Source organism: Centruroides sculpturatus, unplaced genomic scaffold (genome assembly GCF_000671375.1).
Source record: "Centruroides sculpturatus isolate CEXI.00-Female unplaced genomic scaffold, Cexi_2.0 scaffold1424, whole genome shotgun sequence".
NCBI classification, from domain to species: Eukaryota; Metazoa; Arthropoda; class Arachnida; order Scorpiones; family Buthidae; genus Centruroides; species Centruroides sculpturatus.
In genome coordinates, this window is record NW_019385601.1 from 171420 (window position 1) to 188485 (window position 17066).

At 33.8% G+C, this 17066-nt stretch overlaps 1 protein-coding gene and 4 non-coding genes across 5 annotated transcripts; 2 read left to right on the forward strand and 3 right to left on the reverse strand.

Moving 5' to 3' along the window:
• Positions 1-3400: 3400 nt before the first annotated feature.
• Positions 3401-4292, reverse strand: LOC111640487 (proteasome assembly chaperone 1-like). Its single transcript, XM_023386491.1, has one exon. It carries the CDS (start codon positions 4284-4286, stop codon positions 3504-3506), a length of 783 nt encoding a protein of 260 aa, XP_023242259.1. The 5' UTR covers positions 4287-4292; the 3' UTR covers positions 3401-3503.
• Positions 4293-4872: 580 nt separating this feature from the next.
• Positions 4873-4944, reverse strand: Trnad-guc. Its single transcript has one exon. It is a non-coding gene; the product is annotated as a tRNA-Asp (tRNA).
• A 338-nt stretch (positions 4945-5282) lies between these two features.
• Positions 5283-5355, forward strand: Trnak-uuu. Its single transcript has one exon. It is a non-coding gene; the product is annotated as a tRNA-Lys (tRNA).
• An 8464-nt stretch (positions 5356-13819) lies between these two features.
• Trnad-guc lies at positions 13820-13891 on the reverse strand. Its single transcript has one exon. It is a non-coding gene; the product is annotated as a tRNA-Asp (tRNA).
• A 339-nt stretch (positions 13892-14230) lies between these two features.
• Trnak-uuu lies at positions 14231-14303 on the forward strand. Its single transcript has one exon. It is a non-coding gene; the product is annotated as a tRNA-Lys (tRNA).
• Positions 14304-17066: the final 2763 nt, after the last annotated feature.

A 17066-nucleotide genomic window follows, 5' to 3' on the forward strand; every position in this document is an offset into this window, starting at 1 on the left:
AATTCGAGTTTCAGCCAATCCGTTTGTATCTTTGATGGATAATTGGCTGCTGTCGTTATTTTCGTCACTCTTTCGGGTGTTACATTGACAATATCACTTATGGTTGTTGGACGTGACAACAGTCGATATAAATACGTTAAGTAGTAGTAATCTTTGGAAGATTTTTGAAATTCTTCGGGACCCCGTCTGGCACGGAACATACTAACATAATTTTTGTCTTCTGTTCTGTGTTCGACTGGATCCAAGTGTCTATACTGAATGGGTAAAGCCATTGATAAAATTTGTCGAAAAGATGAAATGAAAATTAAAATAAACAAGCGAAGCATTAGGAGTGAACGTTTTCTTTGTAAAGAATACATTTTAACAATGAATCTCTATTGTTATTTTTCGTTTATTATTGGATTTCATTCTTATGAATTTTAGAAAAATTTACATTTATATATTTTTATTTTACGTGTTTTTAGTACGAAGACGATTACCAAAATTATAACTTAAAGAAAACATTTAGCGAACCTTTTGAAACCAATCATATATACAAAAAATATTGGCTTTCTCAAGGATCGTTCTGCAAATGAATTCATAAAAATGTTATCAAAATACAATAAAATATATAAATATCTTTAAAGTAAATCTAATATATAATCGAGACGGGTTGATAATAATAATAATAATAATCAGCGCAGAGCCCAAACGATTAGGAGTTGAAAGTTGAAATTTGGGACACAGATAGGGTACGTCATGAAAACGCACACTAAGAAGGGATTTTTCGAAATTCCTCTCCACGGAGGAGAGAGACAGGATTAAGGCTTAACACTTCCATCAACAATGGAAGTGCTAAGTAACAATGGAAGTGTTAAGTAACAATGGAAGTGTCAACAATGGAAATGTTACGTAACAATGGAATTGTTAAGAGTTTTCTAAGTAAATGGAAATTAATTAATTTATTCTTAGCAGCGTGCTTTTTGAATGGATTTTCCTATATATAATAGCAAACTTTAATTTTATCACCCCATCTGATTATCTCAGATTGCAAGTAATCTTTTACTCATCATCCTCATTCTCATCCTTTTCCTCATCCTACTCCTCCTCATCCTACTTCACCTCTTTCTCCTCGTCATCGTACTTCATCCCTTTCTTCTCCTCCTCATCCTACTTTCCCTCTTTCTTTTACTCCTCCTACGCCTCTTGTGCCTTCTCATCATCATTATCATTTTTCACTAAAAGCAGATGTTGTTAGTTAACGTATATACAGTATAATTGACCCAAACTAACAAATCTCTAATCGTTATATTTTCTATGGTCTCTTTCTATGGTCAAACAACATTACATGATGGTGCTGATGATTTCTGCTTCCATTTTCTTTATCTAATAATCTTTGCTCCTCTTTATCCTTCTACAAAACGCCCGGTTAACAAGTGTAATATATATTAAAAATATAGAATATTGTAAAAAAAACTACTGTACAATGCTAAGTAACAATGAAAGTTTTAAGTAACAATGGAAGTGTCAACAATGGAATTGTTACGTAACAATGGAATTGTTAAGAGAAAGCGACGTGCAATACGCAGATGCAGTTTTTTTCGTTTTTGCGGGAAATCGAACATACTTTTAGACTCATCTAAAAATTCTCTAACTAGTCTGGAAACAAGGGGACCCAATTCTTGCATTCTGTGAAAACGGGTAAGGTTGACTGTAATCTTTATCTTAGTTATCGTTACTTTTGCCCGAGCAACGCCGGGCCCACCTGCTAGTATCTTTATAAAATTGTAAATGGTAGCACGCAGGTTACTAATTCTTCACTAGATGAGCTTAAGAACGTTTATTATAGAAAAGTATTCATTGAACAAAATTTGTCGCGATAATATTAAACGAGGTAAGTCTCGTGTAAGAATCGAATACGTGTTTGTACTGGGAGATTGAATCTGACCATACGGAGCCTGACCACACATTTATCTTTAGATCATGATTTGAACTATGGCAGTCGGCAACCCTAAGAAGCTTTATTTATACTCTGATATATTAATTGATTTACTCCAATTACGTTAGATTGTATTACATTCTCGTTTCGAAATTACAAACGAATACCACCGACTGTATATTAGTACCTCTCATTAAGAAATCTTTCAGAAATGCATTATAAAATTTTAATATTCCATCATTACGATATTAAAAATTTAATACAATCTTTGCCATGCACGTGTTATTCTATAATAGACGCAGAATCACCGAACAAAAGATAAATTTTCGGCTTTATATCTTTATTTTAAACCCGGCTTCAACCTCGGATGAGACAGCTGCCTCCGAGGATCTGTATTACGTTACGGAAACTGCTCTTGACGAAGCTCTGAATACTCCTCCCAGTGGCCCGTTATTCTATGGGCAAAAAGGGCAATTACCTAAAGCACCCACCAACAGGGAGCCCCAAACCAATATTTTATAAGAAAACACTTTCTTCCGATATCTGAAGTCAACGCTGTGCATGGGGCCCGTAATTCAAATTCACCTGGGTCCCATGAAGCTATAACACGCCACTGACTCCTCCTGTGGGTCTTCGCTAATGTGACCAGACGTCCCGAATTAGGCGGAACAGTTCGGCTTTTTAATATCCAATTTATAGAAACAATGGTTAAGGGTGCGACTGTAGAGAGCGAGAGTTGCGAACGATATACTTCTTGCAAAGGAAAACCATGCACAAGCGAGAAAAGAGAAATCTCGCTGGCGAGAGAGAATTTCTGGATCTCGCTAGGTTTGATATTTATCGCGTCTTGCTCCTTTTAGCCGCATATTATCGCTCGCTCGCGTCTGCATTAACTGCCAATTGTCCAGTCGATCACGTGACTCATCTGTTATTGCGTAGGAGCGCCCAGCCTTACAACTTGAGTCACTCATACATTATGCTTAACCATAATCTTCTCATACAGCTTAAATTAAAGAACATCAATATGATGTACAGTACAGTACAATGCTATTCCAGAAAACATTCTACGATTTGAAGACGCTCGTCCACAGATAAAGCCTTCGGAAAAACTATTGAAAAGATACAAGTACGCTATTAAAAATTTATGCATCAACCATTAAGATGCTAGATTGGTTGTACTGTACTTTTGTTTCGTTATTTATCTATTCTGAAACTATGTTCTACGTATATTCCAATCGGTTAATATTCGATGCTAAGGATGCTTCCTAAATAGCTAGAAACCTTCGATAAATATTTTGTGCTAGTAGCTCGAACTGTTATAATTCAATATAAAATATTTAATGTTTTAGTGGATTCCATTGTGGAATTTCGATAAATAAATCTGAACGTCTACATTTTGCATTACATAAACTATTGTATGTAAAAAACTAGAACGTGTAAAATAAATAGAATTGTCGACTAAAAATATGTGGATAATAAAAAAATCATAAATAATTCAGAATATATTTACTTGACTAATTGATTTAATAAACATACAAATTTTTTTCTGTTAATTTGTTTTCAAAACCATGTCATTATGAAAAATCTATATATACAAAGTATCAGAAAAATTTAATCTATTGATGAAAAGTTCCTTTAACTGTCTATCAGCATCTGGGTTAGGGCCAAGAGAATTACTTCGTACGTGAGGAATCGAAAAAATTTTTAGAAACGATTTAACACAATTCACATCGAGACAACACTGATCAGTGTAGCAGACAATCAATTCGGCGGGAATATTCTTAACTTCGCATTCCGTCAATATCGCAGCTTCGAATCCCGAAACCGTATTTGGTTGCCTTAATAGAGGAAAATTCACTTCTTTATCATTGTACTTTGACGTTCGAAGACATCTCAAGAAAGGAATCTGCAAAATTTCGGTGAAATTATGTTTATACTCCGAAAAGTAGTAATCACACAGAACCAGAACACATGATGATGAGATCGAATCGATCAGCTGCTTAGCCAGAGGAAATGCTTGTTCCGCTCGTATTCTTTCTTTGCAAATAAAAAACAGAACCGATCCCTTACGATAAAGAGAACCGACTAATTTCGATGATTTTCTATAAGATAAACCCATATATTCTTCCTGGTTATCTTCTATTATTGTTTCACCTCTCACGTGTGTCAACAATTGAGCATCCTGAGGAAGAACGTAAATCTCGTTGAATGTAGAAGCATTACTTCCTATACTAAATACGAACAAATTACATTTCTGTAAACCAATTTGCTTCTCCATATACAGTCTTTCGACCGGCACATCTTTTTCTTCTTCTTCGTCCACGGCTCGAGAACTTACGGGCAAAACTTCACCAAAGAACGTCGCCATATTAATGTGACAAGCAAAAATTCGTATAGAAACTAGCGCCACCAGCGGAGAGATAAATTTAAAATTTTTTTAATTTCAAACGATTTATTTTTTGATTTTTGTTTTATTTCTCGTAATTATATATTTTATCTGCTTGAATGGCGAATATTTGTTTTAAATTTAATATAATTTTGTAAGTGTTGATGCAATATGCACATTTAGATGCGCTTTAGAGTCGCCATCTCACGACTTAAAAACTTAATAAGACTATAGAAAAAAAATTATTTCTAAAAATTCAAATCAATTATATTCTGTTGTTATCAATGGTTAAATATTTTATTTTATATGCCTTTCTTCTTAAAAGTGTATAGAAGGAAAAAAACAATTTATTATTTTTATGCTAAATTTAAATATTTATAAAATTCAACATTTTAAGGTGAAAAACTGTATGAGATTGTCTTAGTTTCTATTGAGAGATGGCGCCACTAAAAGTGTTAATCAGAATATTTTGTCTACGAAAGGTTACATTGTTAAGAAAAAAATACGAAGTATATTTAAAAAATTTTAATATAAAGAAAGAATTGAAAAAAAAAGGGAAAAAAATTTCCTCCCCGGCGGGGAATCGAACCCCGGTCTCCCGCGTGACAGGCGGGGATACTGACCACTATACTACCGAGGACTACGAACGTTTTTGCTGAAATAAACGTAAAAATACTTGAGATTTTCAAATTTTCAAATTTGTTTTTATTGGCGCTTTCAAAAACTTTTCGTAAAACGCAAGGTGATTGGCGATTTCAACCATAGATATCATTCTTAAGAAATCTAAACCATATAGGAACTTAAATTAGTAAAACAAAATAAATTCGTAAATAATAGATAAAAAAAATTTATTTTACATGTAGAAAGTAACCATAAACTATAGATATAATATAGTTAAATAATCTTAACGAAAAAACTAATTTTTTAATATATTATTTAGTTTATAATAAATAGGTTAATTCCGTCATCTTTCAGCATGCCCGGATAGCTCAGTCGGTAGAGCGTTAGGCTTTTAACCTAACGGTCCAGGGTTCGAGTCCCTGTTCGGGCGTTTATTTTTTTCCCTCTTTACTTTATTTTTGTTTCGGTTATTAATATTACTCTATTCTTTTCAAAGTTACTATTTTTGCTGTTTTATAATTAATAAAGCACTAAGAATGTTATATATGTATATTATACGGTTTTCTTTATATACCTAATTATTAAAAATTTAAATTATATCAAACTTTTATTTATAACTGAAATAATTATATACTGTATAACTAACTTTTATTTTAAAATATATATATATATTATATATATAATTATTTTATTTTTGTCAATAGATGGTGCCACCATCGTTTTCTTTTTTATATGGGACGTTTTGCATTTAGTTCAACTGAAAGAAAAATGTCGAAGAACCCAATTGTATGTTTAAGATTTCAAGACGTAATTACCAAAAGTAGATGGAATAGGATTTGTGTTAGGGTTATAGTATAACAATGGCGTATATTTAACTTGGTTATGGTTGAAAAATTACATCAGAGATGTATTTTAAGAAATTAATACACAAAGATACTTGTAGAAAAATGTTTATCAAAGCGTGAAATGGTGAAATGTAGACTTAAAAGCTGTTTAAATTGTGATGGACAGTACCTGCATTGATAACATTGTATTGTATTGTATTAGTACATACAATTGTATATATGTAATCTCAATGTTATCATTTACTGTCCACCTACTTTTAGTTCATCCTGTATATGCTCAGTGTTGTTTTTAGAAAAACAACACTGCTAGTTTGCATATATGGTGACTGAAGATATAGTATTGTTTGTGCTAAACAACTGCTGGTACTCTGTACCAGTTACAGAAATCTTTTTCATGCTGTCTGCGAGTATGTAGTACTAACATTTCTGACTGAAAAATAGCCCTGTATGTACTGTATTTATAGGGCTTTTTTTTATATTGCATATTTTAATGTTATGAAGAACTGAGTAAATTTACTAGACTTTCTTATACAGTACTAAAAATTTATCAATTAATTTAAAAAGTACTGCCAAGTTTGATGTCAAGCTTTGTTACATTTCCATATAAAAATATATTTAAATATAAATGAAAACATGAGAAAAATGAACTAAATAGTATTGCAAAATGCTGTTTTAATTATATGTTGGCATGAATTTTAGACCTCAGTTTGCCGACTGGAATTCTTTCGGATGATTGACGTTTCGAATAATCGACGCTCTACTGTATTACATACAAATAAAAACTCAGCGAAGCGGGTCCTTGCAGCTAGTATAAAATACATATCACATATAATTGCATATTATTTTGTAATCGGGGAGATATTAGTAATAGGCAATTATTACAATTTTGAATGAAAGCCTTACTGTTGCTGCCAAGAGTTTTGAGCTCAGGGGCACTTACAAAAAAAATAATTTATATAATAGACATATATCGACATATATATTACACAAAATATTAATTATTACCATAGCCTGTATAATAAATTCAAACATATATATTGGTTGTTGATATTGTTAGACGTCCGTGTTTATTAACAACAACTCAACGATAGTGCTCGCGAGAAGAGTGCGAGATCTCGTCCCGTTATTTAAAGAAAATTTATATGACGCAGTATTCGGCGTTAAACCTGAAAAACCAGACGATGCATACTATAAGCGTGATCGTACTGCTATAGCATTAATATGCTTAAATATTGTCGATTTTCAAATAATTCATGTAATACATGAATCGACTGCTTCGGAAACATGGCAAAAGTTAAAAAGTGTCCACGAACGAGCTAACTTAACAATCAAATTATTTTTACTTAGAAAACTTTATTCTATAAAGTATGATGAGAACACAAAAATGCAGGATCACATAAAAGATATTCTTGGATTGAAGGAACGCCTGGAAAGCATTGGTGAACAGATCAAAGAGTCACACTTATGTGCTATACTGCTATGTAGTTTACCAGAGTCATATTCTACTTTAATAACTGCACTAGAAAGTAAGGATGAAGAAGAACTAACACAAAGATATATAACAAGCAAATTGATAGATGAATATGAAAGGCATTTACAAAGTAAACAAAGTTCATCGGAACAAGTCTTAGCATTTAAAAGCAAAAATGCTGAAAAGTGAAACTACAAAGAAAAGAAATTTTGCACTTACTGCCACAAAAGTAATCATTATAAAGGTGAATGTTGGCATTTAAACAACAAAAATAAGGCGAGTGAAGATGCTTTTAAGAGACAAAGAACAAATAAAAATATTCACAAGAATTATGATCAGCAACACTGTTTGTGTAGAAAAGGATAAACAAGGTGAAAGAAAAGTACTAAAGGTACAATTGTATGAAAAAAATTATGTTGACAATGATTGGGTCATTGATTCAGGTGCAACGTGTCATATGACAGGAAACTTAAAATTTTTCAAAAAACTTAACAAGCAAAAAAGCAACTCTATCACCATTGCCAATGGAGCAAAGCTGAAATCACAAGGCATAGGTGAAGGATGTATAAAGGTCACAACACTTCATGGAAATGAAGAAGAAATTCTCTTAGAAAATGTACTTTATGTTCCAGAGTTAGATGGAAATTTACTCTCAGTAAAAGCCATAACTGATAGAGGCTGCTTAGTTAAATTTGAAAATAATGTATGCACCATAGAGAAAGATGATGAGTTAATTGCAACAGGCATTGCCACAGATAGTATTTACAAGTTAATTGCTGCAACAAATAAGCAAGAGCAAGTAAACAGTGCTCAATTAATGCAAAATTGTACAAATAAAAATTGCATACTTAAATGGCACCAAAGACTAGGTCACAGAAATTATGACACAATGAAACAAATGGAAAAAGAAAACTTAGTAGAGGGAATAAAGTTGCATAATTGTAAACATGATTTACAATGTCCAATATGCATTAAAGCAAAGCTCACTGAATAGCCATATCCAAAGAAGTCTACTTACAGAGCTAAAGAGCCATTGGAATTGGTCCATAGTGACATATGTGGTCCAACACAAATAAATAGTATAGGAGGAAAGAGATACTTCCTTACATTTGTAAATGACTTTTCTAGATTTACTATGGTATATCTAATTGAAAACAAAGATGAAGTTCTTACAAAACTGAAAGAATTTGTAGCTTCTACTACAAATAAATTTAGAAGAAAAATCAACACACTAAGATCAGATAACGGTGGTGAATACTGTAATAAAAATGTTGAAGAATATTTAACAAAACAAGGAATCACTCATCAAACTACAATACCTTATTCTCCTGCACAAAATGGTGTTGCAGAAAGAAAGAACAGATCTCTCATAGAAATGGCACGAGCTATGATAATAAATGCAAATCTTGAAAAATCCTTTTGGGGAGAAGCAGTAATAACTGCAAATTATTTGCAGAACAGATTACCTACTAAAATAATAAATAAAACACCATATGAGTTGTGGAACAAAAGAAAGCCCAACCTAAACCAAAGTTTTTGGATGTAAAGCATATGCCTACATAAATAAGCATAAAAGAAGAAAATTAGATGAGAAAGCCATTGAAGGTATATTTGTAGGGTATGATATCAGAAGTAAGGGATACAGGATTTACACAGGTGATAGAAATGTAATAATAAGCAGATCAGTAAAATTCCTAGAAATGAATACAGGAAAAGAAAATAAAGGAAAACATAAACTATGGAATACTAAAGATGCCTTCCAATTTTTTCATGTTAATGAAAGTTTTCCAGAAGAGCAACACTCAGAAGAAGAAACAGAGTCTGTAGAAATGCAAACAGAAGAAGAAACAGAATCAGAAATTCCACTAAGAAGGTCTGAAAGATCAACCAAAGGTATACCTCCAGAAAAACTGACATTCAAAGCTGAAGTTAAAATTCCACATAGAGATCCAAAGTCATTTGAAGATATATTGGAATTACCAAGGAAGAAAAGATAAAATGGGAAAAAGCAATGAATGAAGAAATTAATTCCCTAAAAGAAAAGGAAACTTGGAAATTAGTTGATTTACCACAAGATAAAAGAGCAATAGGATGTAAGTGGTTTTCAAGACAAAGTATGATGAAAATGGAAGAGAAACAAAATGCAAAGCAAGATTAGTAGCAAAAGGCTATGATCAAAGATTTGGAACTGACTTTGATGAAACATTTGCACCAGTTGTTAAACATACAACTATTAGAGCAGTTTTAGCTGCAGCTGCATATAAAGGAATGAAAGTACATCATGTTGATGTTAAAACTGCATTTTTAATTGAAAATTAAATGAGGATGTTTACATGACACAACCTATAGGATTTGAGGAAAAAGGAAAAGTATGCAAGCTACAAAAAGCTATTTATGGTCTTAAACAAGCTGCCAAAGCATGGAATGAGGCAATAGCAACAACTCTAATTAATCAAGGTTTTAAACAAAGCAAAGCAAAGCAAAGGGTAAAGGGAAAAATATTGTATATTGTGTGCTATATGTGGATGATATTTTGATTAGTACAGAAAGTGAAATAAGCATTAGTAAAATAGTAAAAATTCTTAAAGAAAACTATGATATTACAAATCTAGGAGAAGTAAAGTTTTACTTGGGAATAGAAGTAAAAAGAAAGAAAGATGGAAGTTTTTGTTAAGTCAACAATATAAAATAGAAGAGCTTGTACAGAAGTTTAATTTGCAAGATGCAAAGCAGTTTCCACTCCAATGGAAACAGACTATTACAAACTACAAGGAGAAGACCTGCTTCAAACTAATACAAAATATAGGCAGGCAGTGGGGGCTCTCTTATATATTTCAACCGTTACAAGACCAGATATAGCAGCTTCAACACACATTCTTAGCAGAAGATGTGAAAATCCAAGACAGTGAGATTGGAATGCTGTTAAGAGAATTATATGCTATCTTAAATCAACAAAATATCTGCAACTACAAATTTCATCAACTGAAAAACCTGAGCTGAAAGTCTATTAATCTATAATGGTTAACTGTTTGCTGTCTGTATTTTCCACAACTATATCTGGTCGAAGAGTATCATTTTCCATTTCTGGTATTGCCTGATTAATTCTTACATTAATGTTTTCCCCTCTATTTCGGCGGCGTTCCTATCGCTTTAAACTCTGAAAGCTATATCTGGTCTGAGGGTATCATTTTCCATTTCTGGTATTGCCTAATTGATTCTTACGTTTATGTTTTCACCTCTGTTGTTATATCTAACCGTTTTGGCAATTCTATTTAGAATTTTATCATGTCTTTCTCGTCTCAGGGGTAGATAATGAGGGCAGAATGAGAGAAGATGTTGAATATCTTCTATCTGCTGGCAGTGGGAACATCTGCCATTTGTTGTCATGTTCCAAAACTTTTTGTTCTTGTTCGTTGGAAGTAAGTCCATTCTTGCCATGATAGAGAAGCTGTGTAGGGATGGATGTAGCTCCCCTGTATTGATCCAAGAGTTGGATACATAATTTCTCGCGCTAGCCATTAATTTTCCTTGTCTACCTGCTGATTGCCAACTGTAGTTGATTATGGTGCTTTAGTTTTTGTATAATAGCGTTTTGTTTGATAAGAGAGTTTTCGTTGCTCGATGGGTTCATGACCATGATATCGAAGACCTCGTCTGTACATATTACATTAGCATTGCTGGTTTTAAATGCCTTCGGAGCGTATGCAGTAGGATACATGTTATCTATTGTTCGTGCTTTTTTTTTATTTTCTAGTTCACCGTTAAGAAACTGTACTATTATTTCGTTTTGTGATTTATTTTGAGTGCTTTCAGTATGGTATCTTAGTCTCAGCAGTGTGGTGATTTCATTTCTGATGGTTTGCTTTATGGTGTTGTCCGAGTTTAGCAAACTGATCACATGTTTCACTTGTGTAGCACAGCCCCAGTTCCAAGGCTCAGAGATGTTTAGGCCTCCGTCAAACGTTCTGCAGTGGAAGAGAGCACGATGGGTGTGTGCCGGTAATTTGATATATTTCCTGACTGCTGACCTTATCGCCCGTCCAAGTAGGTCGGAGTGGTAGATGCCTAGACCATTTATTCTGATAAAATATTCTCATCTCGGTATTATAAATGTTTTAATAGCATGTTTTTTTGAAAGATGTTTAGGCAATAGTTGGCAGTCTTGTTTAGTAGGCGTTTTGTGTCTTTCAGTAGATCGTGAAAAGATGAGTATAGACATCTCTGTTGTGTCCCTAACATATTTCCTAGGTATTTTATGGCGTCGGTGTTACTACAAGTAGGGATGATCGTATTGTTGATGTATAATTTAAAGGTTCTGATGTCTTGTCTCCTTCCTCTACCTTTTCCATGGCCTTTATTTGCGAGTATTTTGCATTTAAGAGGATTTATAACTATTGTTGTTTCCTCACAAAACTTTAGTACCTCTTCGTGTAGATGGTGAATCAGTTGTGGTGTCTCTGCAAGAATTGTTAGATCATCTGCATATAGTAGGTGATTGAAGCCTAGTCTGGTTTTCGGGTGCTTATTTAATGTGTGTGATAGATGGTCAACTACTAAATTATATATTAGCGAAGAAGAAGAGACATGATGCATTTCGTGGCTTCGTTGTCAAAACCGTGTGAAATTAGGGCTTTTTCTATGAGATTATGGTCAACTGATTCAAAGGCATCTTTAAAATCATAAGAGCTACGCGTATATCTCCATTAGTTCTTCTAGGCATGTCTTATGAAAGCATGGATTGCATAGTCATGCTCCATGCACCCTTGGGTTGGCATAAACCCTTTTTGGTTGTTGGAGATAAGCTGATGTTCTGATACCACTTCTCTTATCAGCTTTTCGATGACGGATGAATAGAGTTTAACAACCGTTAGCTGGAGGTTGATTGGTCTCCAATTGCTTATCTCTTTTTTTCTTTCTTTCTTTCCTTCTCTGATATGGAGATTCTGGCTGGTCACCTTTTCTCCGATGAACTCTTGTCCGCAATTAGTCAAATCGATGTGTGCGTGCTACGTAACGCTCGAGGGCCTGCACGTGCTGTCTAGGTGAGAGGTCTGTTCTTGCCCAATATATGGGTGTTAAAGTCATCACCCTTTTTATGTAGGAGAATTATTTTCGAGAATTGCCATTCTGTCGGGATTTTTTTATGTTTATAGCAATTGAAGAGTTTGGATAGCCATTGGTGTAGTGGTTGGAACATCCTCCACATTTTATATGTGATTCCATGGAATCTGGCACTGGAGTTTTGATTATATCTCTTTCAGATGGTTCCCTCAGGACAAACATTTTATCATTTGATGTAGAAGTGTGACCGAGTTTTCCCCTTTTTTCACTAGAGTATTTTTTGATTTTTGTTCTATTTCTCGTAATTAAATATTTTATCTGTTTGAATGGCGAATATTTGTTTTAAATTTAATATAATTTTGTAAGTGTTGATGCAATATGCACATTTAGATGCGCTTTAGAGTCGCCATCTCACGACTTAAAAACTTAATAAGACTATAGAAAAAAAATTATTTCTAAAAATTCAAATCAATTATATTCNGAGAGATGGCAAAACATGTGGAATGCACAAATCCACAATAAACTACACGAGATCAAGCCAAATATAGAAAATTGGACACGTAACAAACATTATGACAGGAGATTTGAAGTAATTCTTACTCGTTTGAGAATTGGGCATACTCGGTTGACTCATTTATACCTTTTGAAGGGTGAAGACCAGCCAGTATGTGAGTATTGCAACTGCACCCTAAGTGTAAAACACATGCTGTGCAATTGCTCTGCTTTCAAGACAAGGCATAGACAATATTTCGGAAATGCTTGTCTGACAGAAATCCTTGGCCAAAGGCCAAATGTCAATAATTTACTAGACTTTCTGAAAGTCACTAATATTTATAAACAAATTTGAATATTTATTTATTTACCTATTCATTTATCTATACTTTTATATACCTTGTTTTTTATTTATTGTTACTGTTGTATATGTTTGTTATTGTTATTTGTTATTAATTTTTAATATATGTATATATGACCTTTTTAATTTTACCATTTGGCATAACGCAGCATAGCCTATATGGCTTTTGTGCCAAAAAACCTTAACAAACCAACCAAACCGTGTTATAAATGTTTTAATAGCATGGTTTTTTTGAAAGATGCTTAAGCAACAGTTGGCAGTCTTGTTTAGTAGGTGTTTTGTGTCTTTCAGTAGATCGTGAAAAGATGAGTATAGACATTGCTGTTGCGCCCCTAACATATTTCCTAGGTATTTTATGGCGTCGGTGTTACTACAAGTAGGGATGATTGTGTTGTTGATGTATAATTTAAAGGTTCTGATGTCTTGTCTCCTTCCTCTACCTTTTCCATGGCCTTTATTTGCGAGTATTATTTATAAAATTCAACATTTTAAGGTGAAAAACTGTATGAGATTGTCTTAGTTTCTATTGAGAGATGGCGCCACTAAAAGTATTAATCAGAATATTTTGTCTACGAAAGGTTACATTGTTAAGAAAAAAATACGAAGTATATTTAAAAAATTTTAATATAAAGAAAGAATTGAAAAAAAAAGGGAAAAAAATTTCCTCCCCGGCGGGGAATCGAACCCCGGTCTCCCGCGTGACAGGCGGGGATACTGACCACTATACTACCGAGGACTACGAACGTTTTTGCTGAAATAAACGTAAAAATACTTGAGATTTTCAAATTTTCAAATTTGTTTTTATTGGCGCTTTCAAAAACTTTTCGTAAAACGCAAGGTGATTGGCGATTTCAACCATAGATATCATTCTTAAGAAATCTAAACCATATAGGAACTTAAATTAGTAAAACAAAATAAATTCGTAAATAATAGATAAAAAAAATTTATTTTACATGTAGAAAGTAACCATAAACTTATAGATATAATATAGTTAAATAATCTTAACGAAAAAACTAATTTTTTAATATATTATTTAGTTTATAATAAATAGGTTAATTCCGTCATCTTTCAGCATGCCCGGATAGCTCAGTCGGTAGAGCGTTAGGCTTTTAACCTAACGGTCCAGGGTTCGAGTCCCTGTTCGGGCGTTTATTTTTTTCCCTCTTTACTTTATTTTTGTTTCGGTTATTAATATTACTCTATTCTTTTCAAAGTTACTATTTTTGCTGTTTTATAATTAATAAAGCACTAAGAATGTTATATATGTATATTATACGGTTTTCTTTATATACCTAATTATTAAAAATTTAAATTATATCAAACTTTTATTTATAACTGANTTAAGAGGATTTATATCTATTGTTGTTTCCTCACAAAACTTTAGTACCTCATCATGTAGATAGCGAATCAGTTGTGGTGTCTCCGCAAGAATCGTTAGATCATCTGCATATAGTAGGTGATTGAAGCCTAATCCGGTTTTCGGGTACTTATTTAATGTGCGTGATAGATGGTCAACTACTAAATTATATATTAGCGGAGAAGAAGGATCGCCCTGCCTAACTCCTCTTTTCTGTCGTATCAAGTTAGTCGAACCATTCTTAGTCTCCACCCATAATTGTACGTTTTCATATAGAGACATGACGCATTTCGTGGCTTCGTTGTCAAAACTGTGTAAAATTAGGGCTTTTTATATGAGATTACACGTCCGTATCTGTTCGAGTCCGGCCCAATGATGTCTCTTTTTTCCTCCAGCCTCGTTGCCATCTATTGTTCTAACCCTTCCTCCTGGTGGGCTAGGGGCGAGTTCGAGTTCTCGGAAGTCCGAGACAAAGGAACAAAGAAAATTGGAAAGAAAGATAATTGTAAAGAAATAGAATATAAATTAAATCTAAAACTATACAGAATAATATATATATATAAACAAGGCATACAGCCACAATAGAACCTTCTCACCTGTCAGACCATAGCTTTGTGAAACTCCCGGTTTATTTTACGGCACATGGAGTTTCTCCAGTAGACAAAAGTAACACGCATTAAAAGTTAAACGTTTCCTTGCTCAACGATGTTGACTTTTTGCCGAGATTACATCCAAGATCCTTTTCGATCAACAACACGAGAACCCCGTTAAATGGTAGGAAGAACTGAAGAACTTTTCAAAACGGATTTCCATCCAAATTAGCTCGCAACGAAAAGCAGAAGCCAAACAACACCGAGAGGAATTAATAAATAAACTAAAAAAAACACTAGAGAAAAATATAATGAACCCAGGTAGTAACACAGAGGACATCCAAAGTGCTAAAGATGAACTTAGGCACATGCAGGAAAGGAAGCTTCGCGGGGTATTCATATGCTCTGGGGCAGAGCTCCACATAAGCTTCTTTTCTAGTTGATACAAGCGTTTCATGGAGGGTAAACCACTCACGAAACGCTTCTATCTACTAGAAACGAAACTTATAGAAAGTAAAACAATAGAGAGGTTGCGGCCGACGTTTTCATCACGAAAACGTGTACGTTGGACGTTCAGCGCCGCCTTCCTGTAAGCCTAGGAGTTTGACAATGGTGTTTGGAATGTCGAGCATGATTCCACTGACTATCCAAACACCATTGTCAAACTTCTAGGCATACAGGAAAACGGCGCTGAACGTACGACGTACACGTTTTCGCGATGAAAACGTCGGCCGCAACCTCTCTAATTAAAGAATTAAACACAAACGGGATGTCACTACAGACAACAAAGTGATAAAGACAGAATATCTCAAATACTAGAAGAGTTTGTTTTCCAAGAAACAATACCATTCCGAAAATGCAAAAATAAAATTATCCTTCTGTTGCCTGTACTGTCGTCCGGCAGAAGCAGCTCCTTAAAAGAAGATAGTACATATAACGAATGACTGTGTATAATACAATCCATGCTCAACAATAAAGCTCCAGGCCCGGATGGATTACTAGTGGAATTTTACAAGCAATTCTTTCCGCTTATCGGTCATAAGCTGGTGCTGATGTTTAACTCATTTATCTCTGATAAGCAAGTGCCTGATAATTTTAGCCAAGGGATAATAACATTCATTCCGAAATCCAAAAATGCGGCAGAATTAAAATAAATTAACAACTGGAGACCTATCTCCCTTTTAAACACCGACTACAAATTACTAACAAAAATCTTAGGTAACCGTTTACAAAAAGTTAGCCCTGAACTCATTAATAGTTCGCAAACTTGCAGGATACAAGGCCGCTGCATTCACACTAACATCCTCCTGGCACAGACGACATACGATCTCGTTCAAAATGACTTTGACTCGTTGATTCTTACAAATTGACCTGAGGCGAGCATTTGATAACATCTGTCATGAATACCTTTGGAATGTTCTAGAGCAGTGTTTCGCAACTTTTTTCTACTCGCGGCACACCTATGACTCCACACGACTCAACACGGCACACCAAAATATTATTCCCCTTAAAAAACGTATATACTGTATTATACTATTAATAGAATTACGTAATGCCACTAACCTATTATTATTACAGTAGAGAATAGATCAGCGATTCCCAACCTGTGGTACGCGTACCCCTAGGGGTACGCGATAGGTTGTTTAGGGGTACAGAGAAAAGTTAGTTATTATGGCAGAAAAATAATATATTATGTATCACAAACTAATGGTATTAAAAAATTATTAGATAAAAAATGTTCCTAGCAACAATCACAACTTTATTATACATTTTTTCTTTTAGTTTTTTTTTCTTTAATTTAAAGTTACAATATGTAAAATTAACAATACGATTACTCACTAAATTTCTTAAATGAGGGGTACATTCTAGAGATATGACATGTCACGGGGTACGCTAATGAAAAAAGGTTGAGAACCACTGGCATAGATTATCCGACCGTTCTAGTGGGCAAAGTTCAAATGTTC

Coding starts and splice junctions, on each gene's coding strand:
- LOC111640487 (XM_023386491.1), bottom strand. CDS start 4,286: ATGGCGACGTTCTTTGGTGAAGTTTTGCCCGTAAGTTCTCGAGCCGTG.